The 23,392-nt window shown below is 45.4% G+C and overlaps 1 protein-coding gene across 7 annotated transcripts in view; it reads left to right on the plus strand.

Moving 5' to 3' along the window:
* RERE (arginine-glutamic acid dipeptide repeats) overlaps positions 1 to 21,052 on the plus strand; it is a 534,760-nt gene extending 513,708 nt beyond the window's left edge. For 6 of the 7 annotated variants that reach the window (XM_031962925.1, XM_031962930.1, XM_031962927.1 and 3 more), the window contains 11 exons: positions 4,868 to 5,030; positions 5,667 to 5,759; positions 6,401 to 6,600; positions 8,378 to 8,539; positions 9,579 to 9,701; positions 10,284 to 11,635; positions 11,832 to 12,054; positions 12,792 to 13,515; positions 16,120 to 16,266; positions 17,242 to 17,422; positions 17,942 to 21,052. In XM_031962925.1, the coding sequence (XP_031818785.1) occupies positions 4,868 to 5,030; positions 5,667 to 5,759; positions 6,401 to 6,600; positions 8,378 to 8,539; positions 9,579 to 9,701; positions 10,284 to 11,635; positions 11,832 to 12,054; positions 12,792 to 13,515; positions 16,120 to 16,266; positions 17,242 to 17,422; positions 17,942 to 17,975 (3,402 nt within the window). In that variant the 3' untranslated portion in view covers positions 17,976 to 21,052. The remainder of the gene's footprint in view (positions 1 to 4,867; positions 5,031 to 5,666; positions 5,760 to 6,400; positions 6,601 to 8,377; positions 8,540 to 9,578; positions 9,702 to 10,283; positions 11,636 to 11,831; positions 12,055 to 12,791; positions 13,516 to 16,119; positions 16,267 to 17,241; positions 17,423 to 17,941) is intronic. The other variant, XM_031962929.1, reaches the window with a different exon arrangement.
* The last annotated feature ends 2,340 nt before the right edge of the window (positions 21,053 to 23,392 follow it).

The raw sequence follows: 23,392 nt of genomic DNA on the forward strand, positions 1-23,392 counted from the left end.
TGGAACTCAAAATCTTACAAAGATGAATGAATTTACATATAATTGAAAAAAACAATATTATTGAGGAAAAAAAATTTAAAAGGTGGAGGTAGTATGCCTCACTGTAAGTTTCTCTGGAACTATTACCTTGATCAGAGTTTTTGAGTATTTTTAAATTGTTTTTACAGTTTTGTTGTAATAATAATAGTATAAGTTATTTCCCTGATTTTGATCACTTTATTTTGTATTAATCTTACCAGACTTCTCTTCAACTGTCTTTTTTTCTCATTTCTAGCCGCACAATGACATTCTCTTTTATTCATAGAACATAATTTGCTTGGCTATTCCTCAATTGGTATCCCTCTTAAATTTAAGTTCTTTTCTACCACCCAAAACTAAGATAATATTTCTACTTTCAAGTTCTTTAGGATATAGGCCTTCATAGAAGTATCATTGGATAAAAAAAGATATGCATAGTTTATTAACTTTCTGGGCATAGTTCCAAATTGCTTTTCAGATCAGCAAGGACTTTGCAACTTTACCTAATGTGCCTCATTGTGGAGCATGGCTCTTTTCTTGCTGTGACCTTACTTTTATTGGAAAGTTTTCTTGTTGGACATATAGGAATGGATTTTCAGACTAGATTTTTGTCTTGATATTTTGACTCACTTTTTAAGCTATGGACTCAAATATTGAGAAAGGGAGGAAGTAACATATTTATATTGGATAATGCTGAAAGGCCTTGCTTAGGCTAGTCTGAAAGACTAGATGGGACATTGTGCTGTTTTTTAGTAATATTTTCTTAAGAATTTATAAGTGCAAAACATTTTCATCATCACATCAATTTGATTTGGAACTCAGAGGCTGCCTAAATGTAAATGTTTTCATATTTTAAACCAGAATATGAGCCAGATTTTGAGTCACCTTACTCCATATTCATGATGAAATTCTAATATTTACAAAAAGGCTCTTATGGTGGGAGTAATATTTCTTTAGCTTGAAAGAAAAACATCAGCACTCTTGATGTGAAGCTTAATAAAATTAATTTCACCTACTGAAGTTAGTAAGTCCTCTCATCCAAGCCATGCTATGTTTCCCCACATACTCTGCTTTTTCTTTTCTAGACCTTTGCCCTTGATATTCCCCTCATCTGGAATGCTTTCTGATCATATTTATAACCTTTTTTTTTAAGTCAAAGGATAAGCAATATATTTCAACTCTATATATGGGGAGCAGCATATATACCTACACACACACACACACACACACACACACACACACAGTAATTCTTAGAGAGCTATGTTTGGAGCTAGGAAGATGACATATACTAACTTGTGAGACCATGGCCAGAAATTACTTAATTAGACCTCAGGTTACTCTAGGCATCTCTCTAAGACTCTAAATTACAAAGAAGTTACGCATCTTTCATTGGTACAGGAGTGGTTACTAAGAGGTTAAGGAAGTGAAATCCCAAATCAATCATTCATGATTTTTCTTTTAAAACCACTCACAGTGGGTTGATTGACAGAAGGCATACACAGTATTCCAAGAGACATACTAACTGATTACTCATAGAGTCTGTAAAGTTTCCTTCCTTTTGGTGGTACTTCATTTATTTCCATTCCTTTTTTCTTCCTAAAAGATTGGTTTGTCTCCCTTCCTTGTAGAAGAAATGGCAACATCTGGTCTGGAGAAGGCTCAGAGCTCTAAGAAGTATCTAGATTTAAAAACTGGTTTTGGAAAAAAAAAATGATGGCTCAGAATTCCTGTTAGCCTCTTCACAGTTCCCTAGGTTTCTCATTTTTCTTTTAGATAGTCAAGTCCAGGTCTTTTTTTTTAGGTTAAGTCTTTGAAATATGAGTAAATGTGATATTTAACTATTTGACTTGTATTGGCTTTGTTAATCAAATGACAGTTTTAGGTGGATTGCATTGCTTTGCACTGTTCTTCACTAAATCCAACTATTTGTCTCTTTCTAGTATCAACTTGACTCACTTCACCAATTACAGTATTTGTTCTCATACTGTAATTTCTCCTGTACATCCCCTGTCCTGGTGATTTGCATCTATAAACTGTTTATTTGAAAGATTGTCAAATTAGCCAGATTACTTCTGGGAGATTCTCATACTTTGTATTTCCTCATACGTTATCTTGTTTGAGCTAACACTTAAGAGGCATTTTCCATTAATAGAATGAGTGTAGTTTAACTAAAAATGTATGGAAAGAACATACTTTACTGTCACTTTTTCTTCATTTTTTAAAAATTGGCAAAAATCTGCCTTTTTTCCTTCCCATCTTAACCCTCTCTCCCTTTATCTCCCCCAATTGAAAACAAAATAAATCCTTGTTACAAATCAAACATTTCAACTTTGGCCATAACCAAAATGACTTGAATCCTTTACCTCTCTGTCAAGAAGTAGGTAGGATATTTCATCATTCTCTTTAATTAATCTAGCTAAATCTAATGTATGTGTGTTACAAACCACTTTTTTCATTTTCATTTTCATTTTCATTTGTTTTTAACATTCCTTTTTTTTTTAAAAGTTTTGAATTCCACATCCCTTCCCTTCCAGTCCTCACCCATTGAGAAGGCAAAAAAATATATCAGTTATACATGTGAAGGCATGTAAAACATTTCCATTATTAGCTATGTTGCAAAAAGTAAAAATAAGAAGGAAGAAACAGGAATTTTTTTTTAAAATTATGCTTCAATCTGCATTCAGTTCATCAGTTCTCTCTAGAAGTGGATAGCATTTTTCATCACAGGTCCTTTGGAATTTATCTTGATCAGAGAAGCTAAGTCTTCCATGGTTAATCATCATTACAATATTGCTGTTACATATATAGTGCTGTCCTGATTCTGCTTTACTTTGTATCAGTTAATATAAGTCTTCTGAGGTTTTTCTGCAACCATCCTCCTTGTCATTTCTTAATAATTTTCTTTCACAATTTATTTAGCCATCCCCAATTGATGGATGTCTTCTCAGTTTCTAATTCTTTGCTATCACAAAAAGTACTCTTATAAATATTTTGTACAACTAGATTTTTTCTCTTTTCTTTGGTCTACTAGTTTGATATGCACAGTTTGATAGCTCTTTGGGCATAGTTCCAACTTGTTCTTCAGGTTGAACAAAAGACAAGTCTAATGATCTTTTTTCAATCCTGATTCTCTTTAACTTCTCTGCAGCCTTTGATTCTGTTAATCACTCTCTCCTCTTTACCTCTACTTGCTAACCTCTTCTCTCTACGTTTCTGGGACTCCCTTCTCTCTTCTAAAGACTACTTCTCAATCTCCTTGGCTGACTCGTCAGATCATGTTCTCTAAGTTTAGGTGTCCCACAGGATTCTGCTCTGAGGCTTTCCTCTATGTTACTTTACTTGGTGATCTCATTAGCTATAAAATTTCATTGTTTCCATGCAGGTGATTCTCAGAGCTACCTATCCTGCCCTGATCTCTCTGCTGACCTCCACTCTTGCATCTCCAGTTGCCTTTCATACTTCTCACATGGAATATCTAGGAGACATCTTAAATTCAGCATGTCTCAAACTGTGAACTCATAATCTTTCCTGGTAAACCCATCCCCTCCGAGTGGGCAAACTCCATTCTACCAATCCCTCAGGTTTCCAGCTTGTGTCATACTCGACTCTTCACTGTCTCTCACCCTCATAATCTATGGCTATATTCAGGCAATTTCCTTTTTGTAACATCTCTTGAAAATACCCCCTCTTTTCTCCTCTGACATTGCTACCCATTCTGATATAGATTCCCATACACACACACACAGACACACACACACACACACACACACACACCTCACACCTGGATTATTGCAGTAACTTGCTAGACGGTCTGCCTGCCTCAGTCACTCCACACATCTATTCTCCATTTAATCACCAAAGTGATTTTCCTTAAGAGCAACTCTGACCATGTCATTCCCCTATTCAATAAACTCCAGAGGCATTCCATATTTCCTCCAGAATCAAATACAAAATCCTTTTTGGCATTCAAATATATAACCTAGCCTTTCCCAACCTTTCCAGGCTTCTTATTCCCTGCCATATACTCTTTAGTGCAGTGACAAGGGAGACACTCAGCCCTGGGCACTTTATTTGGTTTTCCCCATGCCTGAAATGCACTTCCTCCTCAACTCTGCCTTCCAGCTGCCTTCAAATCCTCACTTAAAATCCCATTTTCTTCAGGAAGACATGCCTTCCCTCCCTTAATTATTTCCTAATTATCCAGAATGTGGCTTGTTTATACATGTTTGTTGTCTTCCCCATTAGATTGTGAACTCCTTAATAAATGTTTATTGACTGACTGATTTCAGCCCTCAACTGTCTATATGCATATATATATATATGTTGTTCCCTCCTTTAACCAATTCATGTGAGAGTAAAGTTTAGATGTCAGCTATTCTCCCTCCTTGCTCTCCAGTCACGTACTTTGTTTGTAGGTGTTCATGTAAGGCCCTGTATTTCCTTTGATCCACATGACTGCCTCAGACCCAGTGGTCTCAGGAGACAAGCTGGTGACCAGAACTCAAGGTTGGCTTGTTGGCTGACAGTGTGAACAGGAGCAGCTCTTTCTCAAAGTGCTCAAGACAGACCCTAATCTGACCCCTTTGTAGATGTATCAGACATGTTTTGTGTTCTTGCTCTGTGTAAGAGACTTTGTCAGAGACCAGCACGAAGTCATGTCAAGCGAACTAAGGATCACACATTAGTGCTCACCTTCCCAGGGCTCATCCCTGCCATAAAGAAAGCAGTTGCCATGACTTGAACCCAATATTAAGCCATATTATCCACTTCCAGCAGAAAGAAGAAGCTCTTGGAAGAGGTGTTCCTCCACCATTGTCCCCAGTTGACACTCGATTTTTCTGTTTTGCAGGGAGAGTTAATCACCTTTTATTACTATTGGAAGAAAACCCCAGAAGCTGCCAGCTCTCGGGCTCACCGTCGGCACCGTCGGCAGGCTGTATTTCGAAGGATTAAAACTCGAACAGCTTCTACTCCCGTCAACACTCCATCCAGGCCCCCCTCCAGTGAATTCTGTAAGTACCAGCAGTGTTTGGTGGGGTGGGAGCTTGTACGTGGCTGTAGAACTGGACAGAGAAATTCCCAGCAAAGCCGAGGGCCCCCTCAGTTATCTCTCTGACTGGAGAGAGGATGGGCATCCTCGTGACGGTAGGATCGTCGGGATAAGGTCTCCAGGGTCGCCCATCGGCCTCTGAGTCTGCCAGGAGTGTTCCTGAGGCCTCGGGGTAGGATGACCGGAGTCTCTGACTCTGAGTCCACAGAGCAGCAGCTCACCGCGCTCCCCTTTTGACCACGGTCTAAGAGCCATCTTGGCCTGAACATGTGTGCCAGGCCACAACCTTTTACCCACATGAGCAAAGCTCCTATTTCAATCCCTCAGGGATGGAGCTTGCTCCTGCCAAGCTCTCTCATTCTGCAGCTGTGGCTGTCCGGGCTGGGGGCACACCCTGCCGCTGCTGATGCCTCAGGCCCCTCCCCACTTGCAGCACCCGGATGGTCCTTGGGGGCTTTCCCCTGAAGGGAGCCTTCCTGCCCCAACCTAGGAGGAGGACTCCCCGGTGCAGCGGGGGCTCTCGCCCTTAGAGGCGACTCTAATCAGAACGCTCCTGTTCTCTCCTGCCCTTCCCCCATGCTCTGCTTGCTTTCCTCAGTGGACTTGAGCTCGGCCAGTGAAGATGACTTTGACAGCGAGGACAGCGAGCAGGAGCTGAAAGGTTACGCTTGCCGTCACTGCTTCACAACTAGTACGTGTGCAGGACAGAGGCCGGGCCTGCTTTGTGCCGATGCCGGCTTTCTCTGGGCCAATTTCCTAGTCTGGGCTGCTCTAGGCTGTCAGGGCCTTAACATCTGATGAATTGGAACGGGCGATATGATGGTTGGGGAGTGGAGACAGCCATTTATTCTGACTGAATTCCATCATAAGTGAGAATGTTGAGAAAGGAATACAACAGACTCTTCTTGGCCTGTCCTTTGTTTCACTGTAGAGCTTTGAATGACGGGTTCAGAGAATCTGCCCCTAATCCTCCGTTCCTGGCACTGTGCTGTCTTCTTACTCCTGAGCAGAGAGAGAAGAGAAAAAGGGATGGGGTTGGGGGGATGAAAACCTAGAGGAGACAGGCAGGAGAGGCGGCCTGGCCACCATCTGCTGGGATGGGCCACCAGACACCTTGAAGAGATAGTTGGCTCTGGGAGCCACTTGTAAGGGTCTCTTCCAAGCCCAGAAATAAGCAGTCCTAGATCCTAGAAGCTTTGGTCATGTCCCAGTGAGACTGCAGCCTGAGTAGGTGGGATGTTTGGGGTCTGGGCGGCTGGCTCCTGGTGGCCATTCCTTCTGGTAGGGGACATGCTGACTCTGTTTTACTCCTTCCCCTGACCCTTTGTGAAGCCTCCAAAGACTGGCACCACGGCGGCCGAGAAAACATCCTATTGTGCACTGACTGTCGCATTCACTTCAAGAAGTACGGTGAGCTCCCCCCAATTGAGAAGCCAGTGGACCCACCACCCTTTATGTTCAAACCTGTCAAAGAGGAAGAGGATGGGCTCAGCGGAAAGCATAGCATGAGGACCCGACGCAGTCGTGGCTCGGTATGGCCTGAGGGCATTGTGGCGTCCTACCAGTCCCACCATCTTGGTACCTTGGCCACCTCCAGTGTTCTCCTAGAACATTTGTTCCCCTTGATCTCCATCATTCTCTGACCTGTTTCCCATGGTAGCTATCATCCACTTAGGCAAAATTAACATGCCATTTCATTATTCATCAAAATTATCCTAATACATATTTATATATTTCTTTCAAGCTTACAGAAAACTTTTCTTAACTTTCTTTACTGCCATCAAGATGTTCGAAGTCCTACAAGACTTTTAAAGCATAAAATAAGGATTCATCTAAAAATACATTCCTTTCTGGGTGATACAATTTTATTCTTTCTTGCCTTTGTATCTTCTTCATTTCCAAATGTATCCTTCTCAGAGAATCATTTTATAACAATAATAAAAGAGAAGGAGGAAAGGAAAAGTTGAGCAAAATTAGTCCATACATCCACCAAGTTCCTTTCCAGTGGCCCTCCACATCTGCAGAAAGGAAAGAAGGGCTTTCTCATAAACTTTCTTTGAAGCCAGGCTTGGGAAAAACTTCATTTCTCATACATGGGGAAACTTTAAGAATACTCTCAAAGGTAAAATGTTTTGCTCAGAATAATGGAAATAGTTGAGAAAAGGACTCTTCTTGGCTTCCATTTCAGGGCTGCTTTCCCAGGTTACTGCCCCTTTGGCCTTCCCTGCTTCTTCCCCAGGTAGCTTGACAAGTTCCCTCCTTGCTCCACCTCCATCCCCCTCTCATTTTCTTTCTTCCTTTCTTTCTTTCTTTCTTTCTTTCTTTCTTTCTTTCTTTCTTTCTTTCTTTCTGTCTGTCTGTCTGTCTGTCTGTCTGTCTGTCTGTCTTTCTGTCTGTCTTTCTGTCTTCATATGTTTTTGAAGACTTTTGACATGTTTTGGTTTGGGTTTTTTCCTGTCCCTCTCCCTTATCTTCTGGGAGTTAGTAGGTCCTTCCTTCTTTCTGATCCTGTCATTGCAGCTTGTTCTTTCTCTAAGCCCCTGTCTTCAGAGTGACCTGTTTGCACTCCTGCCTGGCCCTGAGCACAGCCCTTCCCTACTCCTTCATCTTGATGTGCTTCCCTTCTACCTTAGCTTTCTTGGTGGTCAGAAGTCCATGCAGCCACAAAGGAAGCATAAGGAACTTCTTAATACTCCATAATAATTGAAAACAAAAACAGACTCCCACATGAGGATTTGATTGATGTGTCTCATGGCATGCAGGCTGGAGACAAGCTTAGCATCTTCTTGATAAAAGCATTCTCCCTTTTAGCAATGTATTAAGTGAAATACACTAGGGCTGATGCTTCTCTTCAGAGCTTAAGGATCACTGTGCTTTCTGTGTAAACCTTGCTGGCCCTTCTGGAACAAGTTGTTTCCCATTTTCCATTTTTTAACCTTAAATTAGGTGGACCTGAGAGAATGTTATTTTATGATGAGGGTACAGAAAGAGAGGAAAAGAGCTGACAATGATATATTATATAAAATATCCCTTAGGGTCCTTGTCCTCCCAATATATATTTCCCTATCTGTAAAATGTCTGTATATAATATAACCACCCTATATAATATAACCACCCTCCCCTTTCTCCCCAAGATGATAGGGATTATTTAATAAGAAAGAGAAAATAATCTTGCACTGTTAACAATTCCTGCCTGTATTGACTACTCTCTGAGTTTCATGGTCACTTCATTAAAATAGAAGCTAGCAGGGACTGCAAGGTCATTATAACCTTAATGGTTTCTTTGGGGTTTGTTTTGGGCAATGGTAGATGTCTACACTACGTAGTGGCCGCAAGAAGCAACCTGCTAGCCCTGATGGTAGAGCCTCGCCCATCAACGAAGACATCCGATCCAGTGGCCGTAACTCTCCTAGTGCAGCCAGCACTTCAAGCAATGACAGTAAAGCAGATTCAGTGAAGAAATCCACTAAGGTGAGAGCCGGTTGAGGCACGCCGCCCAGGATTTGGACGTCCCCTACTTACCTATTGGTCCTTGGGTGGAAGGGAGCTGGGGAGGTGACTTAGCTTAGCTTAGCTCCTTCTGCCCTCTCTGCCCCCTCCCTGTCAATTATTTCTGTTGTAGTGAAAAGTTCCAATCTAGGTCCCATCAGCTCATTCTCTCTTCTCTGCAATTCTTTCTTCACACAGTTGCCAAAATAGCCAGAAACCTAACTTTGTCAAATAACACACCAGCCTTACTCCTCTTTTCAAAAACCTTCAGTGGATTGCTGTTGCCTCTGGGATTAAATAGATAGACACTCCCCAACCTTGCCTTTAAGATTCCCTGTCAAGGATCCTTTTTTGGGAGCCATAGGATCAAAGATTGAAAACCAGAAGGGAATTGGGGGCCATATAGTCTAGTACCCTCATTTTGGAATGAGAAATTTGAGGTTCAGAGTGATTTGCCCAAAGTCATATAGTTATCAAGTAATAAACCTTGGTCTTTGAATCAAATGTAGTGCTATTACCAACTGCCCTGCTGTTTTCTTCATTCCTGTTAATATTGTGGTGGTGATGATGATGATGTGGGTGATGACACCTTATTTTTTATTATTCCCCTTCATTCATTTCCATCTAAAGTGGGCTCTTTGGCTATTCTCCAAACTCTGCATTCCTCTGCCCCCTCATCGTAGACCATCCCACGGTGTCCTGCCTGAAATTCTCCCATGAGAGTCACAGATTCTCCAAACAAGAAGGGACTTGCAGAATCTGGGCCTGAACAGTGACATATCTCCATAGTTGGTCATTCAGTCTTTGGATGGTAGACTTCCAGGGAAGGGGCCATGGCCACCCAGTGCATTTTGGAGAGCTCTATTTGAGATCTTTCTCCTCCTGTTGAGCCTGGATATGTCTCATTGCAACCCCTACAGAGAGTCTCTTTAGGTTTACTTTCTATCTTAATTAAAATGGTGGATCAAAAGATTGTTTCAAGCACTGCTATCAACTTTCCATTTCATGATTCTTGTTATAGAAGATAAAGGAAGAAGCTTCTTCACCTCTCAAGAGCACCAAGCGTCAGCGAGAAAAGGCAGCGTCTGACACTGAGGAGCCCGAGAGGACCAGTGCCAAGAAGTCCAAAACCCACAGTCCCCAGGTGAGGCTCTGGGAGCAGTGGGCCCCACTCTGCACTGACTGCTTTCTCAGGGGACGGACTCACTCCCGAGCTGTATCCAAGAAGTCTTCAGGCACTAGACGTAGTCTTGCTGGTAGTAATGTCCAAGGAGCACATCATCTCTTCCTTTCACTTAGAGCAGGGTTTTCCAGCCCAGATAATATGGTTGACCAGTAAATTTACCTCCTGGTCCTACTCTGCTAATTCCAGCCTCAGCCTGGCAGCTCAGGGTTGGGGGGCGGGGAGAAGCATACTGGGGAGCTAGGAATGAAAAAAACAACCTGCAAGGGTAGAGGAAGAGAAAGAAGGGAACTTTTGAAGGAATTTTGCTAGCAAACATTTTGCAAATCAGTAGAAATGTGTTGCAGAGCAGCAGTTTGCTCCCTAGGGGGATTAACCCTGAGGGGGTGGCCTTGGGGGCTTTGAGATAGCAGCCTAGTTGAACAAGCCAAGAGGGCCGCCAAGCAGGGACGGGAGAATCTTGGACAGCTCGTGCTAGAAGGGGAGCATCATCAGGAAGGATGTTCCCACCCCTGCACATCTCCCTTTTTCTCTGTCCTCTAGGAGATCAGCCGGCCCAACTCTCCGTCGGAGGGTGAGGGAGAAGGAGAGAGTTCGGATAGTCGCAGCGTTAATGATGAAGGGAGCAGTGACCCCAAAGACATTGACCAAGACAATCGCAGCACCTCCCCAAGCATCCCCAGCCCTCAGGACAATGAGAGTGACTCGGACTCCTCTGCCCAACAGCAAGTGGTGCAGGCTCCCGGTGGCCCTGCCCAGGCTGCTCCCTCCACCCCCCCGGGGGCAAGCCAGCTCCCAGCCCCAGTGCCCACGGCAGCCAGCGCTCCCTCAGCCCCTCCTCAGGTTTCGCCCTCAGTAGCTCAGCCACCTGGCCAGCCTCAGGCTCCTGTTCCATCTCCAGCCCACTCCCACATCCAGCAGGCCCCGGCCCTGCATCCACAAAGACTTCCTTCCCCGCACCCACCTTTGCAGCCCTTGAGCGTGGCACAGAATCCTCCTCAGGCTCCCACCTCGTCCCAATCTCACCCGCAGCCCCCCCTCCACAGCCAGGTGCCCCCGGGCCCTCACGGCCTGCAGGCGCAACCTCTCTTGCCACACCCTGGACCACCCCAACCTTTCCCCCTCACCCCGCAGTCCTCTCAGTCTCAGGTTCCACTCCCAGCAACACAAGCTCCCACTCATCCTCATGGCTCCTTACAGGTCCAAGGCTCCCAGCCATCTCTGCAGCCTCCTCAGCCCCCCCGGGAGCAGCCGCTTCCTCCCGCCCCCATGGCAATGCCTCACATCAAACCCCCACCCACTACCCCTATCCCACAGTTGCCCACACCACAGTCCCACAAGCACCCGCCTCACCTCTCAGGACCTTCTCCGTTCTCCATGAACTCCAACCTGCCGCCACCTCCTGCTTTGAAACCCCTGAGTTCGCTGTCTACACATCACCCTCCCTCGGCTCACCCACCCCCTCTACAGCTGATGCCCCAGAGTCAGCCGTTACAGTCATCTCCAGCTCAGCCCCCAGTGCTGACTCAAAGCCAGAGCCTCCCACCGGTTGCCAGCCATCCTCCTTCAGGCCTTCACCAGGTTCCCCCTCAGCCTCCATTTTCTCAGCACCCCTTTGTGCCTGGGGGACCCCCTCCCATCACTCCTCCATCCTGCCCTTCCACCTCCACCCCCCCATCTGGGCCAAGCGCTCCCTCCCAGCCATCCTGTTCCACGCCTGGGACTTCTAGTGGAAGTGTCCCTGTAGTGACCTCCTGCGCCATCCCACCCATCCAGATCAAGGAGGAGGCACCTGATGAAACGGAGGAACCTGAAAGTCCCCCTCCGCCACCCCGAAGCCCTTCCCCTGAACCCACCGTTGTGGATACGCCGAGCCACGCCAGCCAGTCTGCAAGGTCAGGGCCCCTGCAAGAAGGGCGGGTTCCGCTGGCTAGCCAGTCTAGCCCCATTGTTCAATGTTCTATCTGACTTTTGGTCCCCAGGGAGGCGTCCTGAGCACGGGCTGGCCACACCCCCACAGCTTTGCCTGAATGCTGGGCCCTTCACAGAGCCTTCTGTCCTTCTCTCTAAGGAGTCTTTGGTCTTTTCCAGGTTCTACAAACACTTGGACCGGGGCTACAACTCATGTGCACGCACTGACCTTTACTTCATGCCCCTGTCGGGGTCCAAGCTTGCCAAGAAGAGGGAGGAGGCGATTGAAAAGGCCAAACGAGAAGCGGAGCAGAAGGCGCGAGAAGAGAGGGAGCGAGAGAAGGAGAAGGAAAAGGAGCGGGAGCGGGAGCGGGAGCGGGAGCGAGAAGCGGAGCGAGCCGCCGTGAGTGCTCTTAGCCGGGCAGTCCCAGCTGGCCAAAGTGGGCAGAGGCAGCCCGTGGAGGGGTTTTTGCCTTCCCACATACAGCTTAGAGGGCAGGGGCAGGGGCAGGGGCCCGGGCCCCAACTTTCTTTTAATAGCCACAGAAAGATTTGCCGCCCTTAAAGTTCTGTTCTGGCTTTGGGGCAATGGTCCATCAAATGCACCACTCTGGTAGAGGGGATCCCGGATAACCCTTGGGGAGATCTCCTATCACAGCAGCAGTGGGGTTAGATGAAGCCAGACCCGGAAAGGCATAGTCTAAAAGGCAACCGGGATTGTCAGGATCCTTTATTGTTTGGAGAGAGCCTAGACACTCTTGGGCTGTTCTCCCCAAGTCATTCCAGCCTTAGCTAGTAGTGCGGTTCAGGGCTGATGGTGGAGCGGGAGGCCTGAAGCAGAGCGGCCGTCCTGGGAGATGCTCCTCTGCCTGCTCCTGGGCCCGTGCCCAGGTTAGCTTGCTCCCCACAGACACCCCAGCCCCACCAGGCGTGGCAGGACAGCTGGGTTCTTTGCCCTCTCCCAGGTACTGTTACCTGGCTTCCTGTCTAGGAGACCTGCAGGGAAGCTTCCAAACCAAGAGGAGGAGGCTGTGGGCATGGGCAGAGCATGTTCCTTGGCAAGCTCTCTGTGCTTGGGTTGGTTTTGGGCATGCTCCAAGCACTTTCTGTCAATTAAGCTCCTCCTCCCTTCTCCTGTAGCAGAAGGCGTCCAGCTCCTCCCATGAAAGTCGGCTCAGTGACTCTCAGCTTAGTGGACCTGCCCACATGCGGCCCTCCTTTGAACCACCCCCAACCACCATTGCTGCTGTTCCCCCGTACATCGGGCCCGACACACCTGCTCTTCGAACTCTTAGTGAATATGCGCGGCCCCACGTGATGTCACCCACCAACCGCAATCATCCTTTCTTTGTTCCCCTCAACCCCACTGATCCCCTCCTGGCCTACCACATGCCCGGCCTCTACAACGTGGATCCCACGATCCGGGAGCGGGAACTCCGAGAGCGGGAGATCCGGGAGCGCGAGATCCGGGAACGGGAGCTCCGGGAGAGGATGAAGCCCGGCTTTGAGGTGAAGCCTCCCGAGTTGGATGCCCTGCACCCCGCCACCAACCCTATGGAGCACTTTGCTCGGCACGGTGCCCTTACAATACCTCCCACTGCAGGACCTCACCCTTTTGCTTCCTTCCACCCGGGGCTGAACCCCTTGGAGAGGGAGAGACTTGCTCTGGCTGGTCCCCAGCTGCGGCCTGAAATGAGCTACCCTGATAGATTGGCAGCCGAGAGAATCCATGCTGAGCGGATGGCCTCACTGACTAATGACCCCCTTGCACGGCTTCAGATGTTTAATGTGACCCCCCATCATCACCAACATTCACACATACACTCGCATCTTCATCTCCATCAGCAGGATCCTTTACATCAAGGTGAGCTTCTGAGGGGAAATAGGCCAGCAGGGGGCGAAGGGGATTGGCCTCTGAGAGTGTCAGAAGTTGAGAAAGGGTCTTTAGGTGACCCGCCTCTTAACGAGCCTGCTAGAACAATGCACCCGCTACCCCAAGGAGCTGTTCTGTGACCAGGAATCCTGTAGCACCCAGGGAGAAAGGGAGTGAGACAGGACCCCTGTGAGAACTGACTCCAAAAATTAGACTTGGAGCAGCCTGGGTAGCACTGGGAGAAGTGGTAAAGAGACAGATGCAGGCTCTGAGAGCAAAGTGTGCCTATGATGAGAAAGCTTCCCAGGGTGCATAAGCTCATGTCATATAGGGGCCGTTCTCCTTGAGCTGTTGTAGCGGAAAGAGCACTTATAGGGACCCTCCCAACTTAGTCTGTAAATATTCACTAGAAAGTGCTTGTGGCCGCGCAGGACAGGATTGGCCAGCCCGATCAAGCAGAGGAGCCAGCAATCATCAGGGTCACTGGGAAGAAGCCCCCAAAGAGCCAATAACTGATGAATGGATTACTCTGAAGAAAACTGAGCAAAGGCATCCTTACTCTTCAAGCCTCATTCAGTTTTTACCTTTCCTTTATAGAAGACTAGGACCTGGCTGTAGCACACGTTCAGAGAAGCTCAGGGCTGTGTTCTCCAGCCCCAGTAGGGATCTGGTGGGGACGAAATGGGACCTTTAGGGATGTATGGAAAGAGTTCTCTTTGTTCAGTCTCCTCCACCTCCATTCCTAGTTTTTGGGCCATGAGACACCAAGAGAGATGCAAGAAGGCTTTGACCCTTGGCTTGTGTGTGGAGTGAGCTCTCCTTATTAAAGCTTGAGAGAAAACCTGTTGGCCCCCTCTGCAACCAGATAGAGTAAGGGGCACAGAGCTAGATGTGGTGGTTGTGAGTCCTGTCTCATTATGTGACATGTGCAAAGGAATAAGCATTTATGGAACATCTACTGTGGAGCAGAAGCGGTGCTAAATATTTGCTAATGTCTTACTTGAACCCTGTGTGGTAGAGACCGGAAACCAAGGCAGACAGAAGTTCGGTGATGTGCTTGAAGTCAGACAGCTGGGTAGTGTGTGAGGTTTGATCTGAGTTCAGAGTTTCCCCGTTTCTCGTCTGGCACTCTGTGCACTGTGACATCCCCCATCCCCTATCACCCCACTTTGCTGAGTTTGCCAAGTTAGTCATATGATGGAGTCATCCCATTTTGACCCCTACCTCATAACTTGACATGATGTAAATGCCTGCTTTGTGCAGAACCCTGACCTCAAGCATGGGGAAGATGGGACCCTCAGGCCGGCCCCTGCCTTCTTTGCACTCTAAGCAAATAAGTTACAAATGGCCTTCCTCTCTCTTGGAGTTGGAAATACCCTATTGTGTAAAACACTGGAAACATTGGAAATGAAAATGTGGCCTTGTATCTGCGTCCATCAATGCACATTAATAAGCATTTACTGGGTGCTGGGCCCCAGAGAATACAAAGAAGGCAAAAGGCAGGCCCTGCTTTCAGGGAGTTCACAACCATATGAGAGAGACAATATGCAAACTATGTACTAATGAGCTGGAGATGGAATGAATTGGAGATAATCAACAAAATGTTTTTAAATGAAGAGGTGGGGTTGGAGTCACCCCCAGGTATCTTTAGTCTTTGTAGGACTTGGAATGAAACAGAATGGTCTGTCTCTCCTAAATCTCAGGGAAAGCTTAGAAGGATTTCATGGGTTTATTAACTTGCTGATCACAGTGGGGTGATTTAGAGATTTGGGCCTTTTTCCTGCAGGCTATGGTAACATCAGAATAGGAAAAGGACCTTTCATAGACCAGAAAGAGTCATAGGTGTCCCAGGCGGCCAGCGTGCAGCTCGGCTTCCCCGGGGCAGTTGGTGAAAGAGCCAGAGATGAGCAGAGAACTGCCCTCGAGTTTGCACTCCCTGCTGTCTGCCTGGCAGGAGGGGTGGCAGGGTCTCTGCGGCCTGATGGTTTTCCCAAAGTCACCACCCCTTTGCTAGTCACTGCTGACATGTTGGATCTCCTAAGGTCATCTTGGCCCCACTCCACAGTCCCAATATCTTGTCTACAGCCAGCACCAGAGTTAGACATTAGAGACAGCAGATAGAAGGCGATGGGACTAACCAAAACGAGAGGCAGGGTGGGCAGTTCTAGACTTTGGTCACCTCAGGACAGGCTTGGAAGTGGAGTGATCCAGGTCTTTGAACTGGAGACTGCTTCTCCCTCCCCACCCAAACAAGCACCACCAGGAACAGTTCAGATGAGCCACCCTGGCCAGGTGGGCCAGGGACCCTGGAGGGGGCTCCTGCTGTTCTTCATGTGACTTGATATTTCTCCCTCCTACATAATTCTCCTTACTGAATGAACTTGGATGTTTAGAGATTGTTGCATTTTGGGGCAAGCAGATACCATTTCCAAGAGAAATGACAGAGACATGGTTTTAGAAGGGACTGAATCTTCAGAGTTAAACGGCCAGTCAGGGCAAATGCTGCTTATTATTGTGACAGAAGAAGAAGACCAAATACTGATGAAGTATCTTTGCTAATGAGACACATCATCTTCTGGTTTTTCTGTTTTCCAGGTTCAGCAGGGCCTGTGCACCCACTGGTAGACCCTCTGGCAGCTGGCCCTCACCTGGCCCGGTTCCCTTATCCCCCTGGCACCCTTCCCAACCCTCTGCTTGGACAGCCACCTCATGAGCATGAGATGCTTCGACATCCCGTTTTCGGTGAGAACTCTCATTTGCCGAAAAGACTTGTTTAAAGGTTGTGTTAAACATGCCGATCGGCAGGGGTCCTCTTCATGACCCTGCAAGGCAGAATCATGAGGCTTGAGTTCTAGTGCTCATTTTAGGGCTGGCTTGTGATTTAATATTCTTGTTCAGAAAGGATATGGAGGTGGTCAGAATGATTCTGTCCCCTATCCTCTGAGGCCCTGTTGGCTCTCAAACTTTTGTTTGTATCTTTTGACTATTAGAAATGATTGGGGAGCTCTCCAAAGATTTTTTGCTTTTTGTGGATTATACTTAACAGATATTTACCATGTTACAAATAAAAAACTAATCTGGAATTTTTAGACCCTCTCAAAGGGTTTCAAAGACCTCTAAGATTCCCAGGACCATATTCTGAGGTTCATTACTCGAGAGCATCAGGAAATGGTTTTCTAACCATTTTAGAGAATTCCTCTTCCCCCACCTTTTTTTTTTTTTTGTCCTCTGCTTTTACAGGCTTTTTTTCTTTGTGTTATTTCATTTGCTCATCTTAAAAGATTGATTTATTGGTTTTTAGTTTTGTAAAAATTTGGTGAATTTTACATTTATTGATCTTCCACTTATTGAAGCACGAAATCAATTATTTCTGTACTTCTATGTTCTCAGATGTATTTGTCTAGCCCTAACCTCTTTGACCTCCAATTTCCATCCTCCAACTATCTTTTGAACACCTTGAATTCAGATCCTACCTTGTGCACCAAGTCTTAATGCAACTACCTTCTTTTGTAATTCTCTCCTGCTTATTCTGTGTACCTGCATCTCTTGTTTTCATTTTGTCTCTCCCCTTAGATTGTAAGCTCCTTGAGAGAAGGGACAAGTTTTGCCCTTTTTTTAAAAAAAACTATGGGCCATGTACTGTCCTGGTATAAAAATGAAGGAGATGGATTTTTCTTTTTTTTTTTTAATAACTCGCTGATTGTTCTTCTGTGGCAGGTACCCCGTATCCTCGTGACCTGCCTGGTGCCATCCCGCCTCCAATGTCAGCCGCCCACCAACTGCAGGCCATGCATGCTCAGTCTGCCGAGCTGCAGAGACTGGCAATGGAGCAGCAGTGGCTGCACGGCCACCCCCACATGCATGGCGGGCATTTACCAAGTCAGGAAGATTACTACAGGTGAGCTGCGTGTAGCTCAGCGGAATGCTACTTCTATGAGCCTTTGAATTGCACCCCAAACCCCACACAGAACTCGGACTTAAAGGACTTGAGGTTCCTGTTGTCTTAATTAGAAAGGGGTCTTGTGTTTCTAAATGATTCTCCCCCACCCCTCCTTACACTTCATTGGTTTGGGTGGAATTAACATTGCACATGTTGGCTCTGGACCTGATTGGTTGTTAACTTAGAGGCTTTTGTGACTGCTTGGGGGCTCCCAGCACCACTCATCCCACAGGGTGGAGCCCTCCCAAGTACCTCAAAAACTGGGGAATGGAGAAGCCACAAGGTCTCTTCAGAAAGGCCTGGGGGTTTCTGTGCTGGAGAAGTCATCCTGTGGAGTCTTGACAGTCTGACCTCCAGGCCGGGTCCAGTTCTCTTATAAAGTCTCCACTTAGCCTGCCCAGGCCAAAGACTAAGATATCTCTCTCTCTCTCTCTCTCTCTTTCTTTCTTTCTTTCTTTCTTTCTTTTTTTTTTTTAGTCGACTGAAGAAAGAAGGTGATAAGCAGTTATAAGAAGTTATTTATTTGTAACAGCAGAAATCCCGGGTCATGGGGGAAGAGATGGGATTTTTTACATACAATAGGAGCTGCAAAAGCAAAGAGAATATCTTCTGAAGATTTCTTCATCTATTTAAAAAACCCGCAACTGAAGACTTCCCAGCATACTAGTGTTCATTGGTAGAGAGGATGCCTCCGGGCTAATTCAGGTCTCCCTGCATGACAGCCTCCTCAGGAGCTGAGTGAGTCCTGGACTAGGCAGAACGTTCAGAAATCTTGCCTGCAATCTTGGCGTTTGGTTTCATGTTTTCTTTTCCTTCCTCGATTTCACAGTAGGTGCTAGAATCCAGCTCACACCCATCACTGTGCGTGCAGAGACCGTTAGACATATTCTTTAAAAACAAAAACAAAAAAAAAAACAGGATTGCAGATAGGTGGTGGCATATGAGTTTGGAACCCAAGAACTATAATAAAAATCTACTTTTATTTTAATACATTGTAGGAAATCTTCATAATTTGACAGAGAGCTCAGTTCTGCAGCATGGCTTTTTAAGTCTGTAAATATAATAATTTTAAAACAGAAACAACCATTTTTTTCTTCCACAAACTACTATTCTGATATATTTTTTTTCCAGCCACGTCACTAATCGTGAATTCCTACCAGCTATTGACAAGAGTTGATTTTTTAATAAAAAAAAATATATATATATAAAATTATCCCTTTAATTAAAGGGAAAAGATGGGTGTTACTAATTTAAAATGGGCAAAAGCTTGGAATTTGATTTGATGGCAGCAGTGAGCATCACAGGGTTTGCAGGGATAACGTCACAAGCTGTTTCTCCATGTTTTTCCTTGATTGTATTTTGGTTTGGTTTGGTTTGGTTTGGGGAGTGTGCTTGGCCAATGGTGCAGACATCCACTGAATGAACCTCTTCCTTTTTCACCAGGAACGCAGGAATTAAATCCACTTTATTTGCTTTGGTGTTAATGGTTGTTCATGCTCTTTCTCTGAGGGATAAGGGGTTATATATTTGTGTGTGTGTTTTTGTGTGTGTGTATGTGTGTGTGTGTGTGTGTGTGTGTCTCAGTAGACTCAAGAACTTGGCACACACATATATTATTTTAAATAAACTAATTTTTCCAGAATTTCCCCTTGAAGTTTCATAAAGTGTGGGATTTGGTACCAAAAAATTTTTGTATGTATGTGTTTGTGTGTGTGTGTGTGTGTGTATACACATATACATATATATGTGTGTGTATGCACATATTTATAATCCAAATATATATGTATGTGTGTATGTACATATATATAATTCAAGTAACTTAGTATTTGAAAGATAGGCTGTGTGTTTGAGTTTTTATGGGTTTTTTTGTTTGTTTTGTTTTGTTTTTTTAGGAAGGTTACACTAAATAAAATGCCAACACATTGGAATTTTAAAGGCTAGACCTAAATTGCCACTCCCACATTCCTTGGGAGCAGCCTTATTGCCATAGTTGTGGATTACATTTAGGTGAGTCAGGACCTTGACTTTAAGATGAATGGATAGTGGGCAACATTGCATTTTTTGACTCAGGAGCAGCTGACCTATATGGGATAACCCAGACCTGAGAGCCTTTTGTACCTTCTCTTATCTCTGAGCAATCAAAAGGTCAGATGATCCAGCTTTTTGAAGCAAAACTCCATGGGATCACCTCCCTGCATTTGTATCTTTTTGCTCATATGATGCACTTTTATTGAAGCCCAGGGTTCAGTTGGTGAGGTCCAGGGGATGTCTGCATCTGCTGACCATGTTCTCCACTGGTGCAAAACTTGTTCCGTTCTTTTTCTCTCAAACTCTTGAGGGCTGTATCTCTGCCGTTTAAACTATTGTATGTGGTGGTCATATCATAAGACTCTCTTGGACCATGGTAGATGAACTCGTAGTTAATCGCTCAGGCTTTTAAGGAATACACGACATGCCCAGTGCTCAGGCCACTATGACCGGCAGGAAGAAAAGCCAGTGTTCTGACGCAGAAACCAGCAACACCGTTGGGTAGAGTAATCTCCAATTCAGTTCTGGATTAAACCTGCATCAGGGGCGATTCCAGCTTTTTTCTACCCATGTGTTTATAGCCTGGATTTCAGTTGGGCTTTAATGGGTTGTTTCTGTTGAAGGAATTTTTTGCTTTTCTTTTGTCTCATTCCATGCCTGCCTTAACCCATAGCTGCTTAGTAGTAGATGTTCCATGGCTAACTCATTCACATTCAAAAGTGGCCAGTCAGGAACGGGGCCTTTGGGGGCTAATCTGATAATAACATCAGAATGTCTTGACCTGCTGTGCACACATTTTATCCTAAATTTTTAATGGAGCAAGTCCACCTCAAAATCTAAAGGGAATTAACAACACTGGACTGCCACCTCTTTCATCCCTCATTTCACATGTCTTTTTTTCCTTTGGGATCTAAGATGGTGACTGTTAAATTAATTCTGCTTTCCCCTCCCCCCCCAAAACACCCTCCTCCCAATTCCCATTCTCCCAAAGAAAAGAGAGTTAAGTGATTAAGTGATTTTTTTAATCTTTTTTTTTTTTAAGATGTCATGAGTTTCCTTTTTCAGTTCAGCATTTTATTAATTGTGTGTGGGTCTCCATGCTGCCAGCATCCCAAGGTGAAGCACTGAGATTTATTCTAATAAATCAGCTGATTAACTACATTTTCTTGACAATGGCCCTAGGAGTCATCTTGGTGTGTTGGATGCCCTTTTAGAGTGACCCAGACACATGGTTTCCTTTGAGATTCATTCACCCTTTTTTCTTTTCAGTTGAAGTTTCAGGTTTGTTTTTTGTTTTGTTTTGTGTTTCAAACGTATCTTGTTCAATGTTGTCAAGGTCGAGCTTCTTGTTTTGCGGCCTCACATTCAGTGTCCACTCTGATTTGCTACATCTATATATATCTGGAAGCTTAATGTACATATGAGTAGTTTGCCATGAGATAACACAGTGTAAACAGAGTAGAAACCCAGAAATCGTGACTTCTGTGTTCTCTCCATTTGAGTATTTTGTAATTTTTTTGAAATATTTGTGGACAAATAAAACCAAGCTACACTACAGACTCTAGGCATTGGCCAGTGGAATGTGTCTCTTTACTTGGGGATGTAAAGGTTGGGAGAGTGTGAGATGAAAAAACAAGATGCTTCCTTCAGAGCCAGTCTGGTTTTCATTGCCCTGCTATCCTTGCTTTTAACCTGCTTGCTTTCTCCATCTGCTGGATTTGGGAAAGGGGCCATCTCCTTTGGGGAGGGGCGAGAAGGGAGGAGCAGCGAGCAGCACAGGACAGGAGCCAAGGCTTCAAGGGAAGTGAGAGTTTTTAGGTTGGATCCACATTCTTTTCATAGTCCTTGGTCTTTCCCAAAAAAGGAGTCAGTTCTATTGAAAACAAGTTCTCGATGTGTCTCCAAAATATTAGCATGGTTACTGTCTTTATAAACATTTAATTATAGATGCTTGTCTGGACTTCCAGAGCAGTCTATGAACTTTAAAAATCTGTTTTAATCACTTTCAGTATAATTGCTTCCCTTGTAATTCTCTCTTTTATTCTATGCACTTAAAACATTATTCTGAGGAGACAATAGAACTTCCTACCCTGCCAAAGAGCTCCACAGCTGAGGAGGAGAAGATCCCCCTCTTCCCCCCACCCCCCTGAGCTAGGGAGAAAGTCCCCCCGGAAGTGGAGAGTGGAGCTGCCTCCTGCTTTCCTCTCCAGTGCCCTGTCCGGAAGGCAGAGAGGCTGTGATTCCCGCCTTCCTAGAAAAGAAAAACCTCAATCTCCGCTCTCCCCCCAGTTAAATAGAAATAGAAATCTAATGCAGGGTTAGAAGCTGGTCCTGGTTCCAGTCTGTCCCCCTCCCACCCCCCATGTTTGTGTCTTGGCACTTCTCTCTAGCTCCCTTACAGACCACGGCCCGGCTCCCACAGCTGTTACTTAGCTGGCCCATGGCTAAGAAAGGGGGCCAAGTAGGACCCATGGGTCATCCATTAAAAGCATGAAAGCAACCACAGGAGGGCAGCAGTGGCACACGCCACAGGCATCCTGCAGCCATTTACAGAGGCTGCTGTCCCAGACTTGGGAAAGCTGGAAGTACAGTAGCTCCTCAGGTCCATCGGCTGCTGATGGGCAAGGGCCTCGGTCTTGCTCAGTGTCCAACTTGGGCCGGTTTATCCTGGTCCCCACTTCCAGGGGCTCGCCATATTGAGGCCATCCTTTGCACAGGCACCCAGTTGGCTCAACTCACAGCAGCTTAGAATTCCCAAGATCAAGAAATATGCCAGCCTCAGCCTGCCAGGTAGCTCAGTTTACAGGTCCCACCATATCTCGTTCAGCCATTGTTTTAAAAAAAAATCAAGTGAGGGAAAACTCACTAGCTCCTGAGAAGGTCAATATTCATTGGTGGAGGTAATTCTTAGGATAGTTTTCTTTATGTTGAGCCTAACTTTGGTCTTTCCCCTCCCCCAAGAGAACTAGACTGATTCCTCTTATCAAGACAACCTTTCAAATACTTCAGGCAGCTACCATCCTTGCATCCTTCCAAGCCAAACATTCCCTCTACTACTCAGCAATACTGGAGACCCGAACCTGATAGAGCTTGTCAGTCACCATAGAAAATATCTTTCGGTTTTGTTTTTTTTTTTTAATTAAATGCCATCATTTGATGAAACAAAACTCTGTGTTCTAACCAAGAGCTAAGGTAACTGACTTGGTTTTCCTAATGTGGATATGTAAATTTTGTTCAACATTTAAAAGTTATAACTACAGACACACCTCTAGCCAGTTAAAGTCTTTTCAACAAATTGTGTTCTGTTTTTATAGTATTTGTGTACAAAAGCAATATGATACGACCTACCTGTGTCTACTCCTGTAATTTGTATGTTGAAAAGGTGCCTTTTTCTTCCTAACTTCATTTCTGTGTGGGTTTTTTTTTTTAATGTAATTCTAGTCTCCCAAGTTGCTATTTCAGGATTAAAGGATTTCCTTCTGCACAAACTTGATTTGCCCTAAATATTATCTGTGCTCCTTCTCCCTACCCCTTCTCCACCTTTATATGCCAAGTTCCTCAGACTTAGGGGTGCCAGAATCCAAAATATCTCGAGTGTGGACATAACCAAAGGAGCATTGGGAATTCTACTCGCAATATAGCTTTGACTTGGTAGAATGAGTAGAACACGTGCAACAGCAGACCTTGTAAGGTTTGACTCTCCCTTCTGCCAAAGGCTGTCTTCATCTCTCTAGTCCCGTTTGCTCATCTCTTAAGATGTAGGGGTGTCCCAGATGGCTTCTCCTGGTGACTGGAGACATACAGATTGTGGCCTGCCCCAAATCACCAGACTAATGTTCCACTGGGATTTGGGCCCTGTCTTTTAGGCCTTACACGCGTCCTTGGAATTATATAAATTCC

This window comes from Sarcophilus harrisii, chromosome 3, assembly GCF_902635505.1.
Source record: "Sarcophilus harrisii chromosome 3, mSarHar1.11, whole genome shotgun sequence".
Lineage (NCBI taxonomy): Eukaryota > Metazoa > Chordata > Mammalia > Dasyuromorphia > Dasyuridae > Sarcophilus > Sarcophilus harrisii.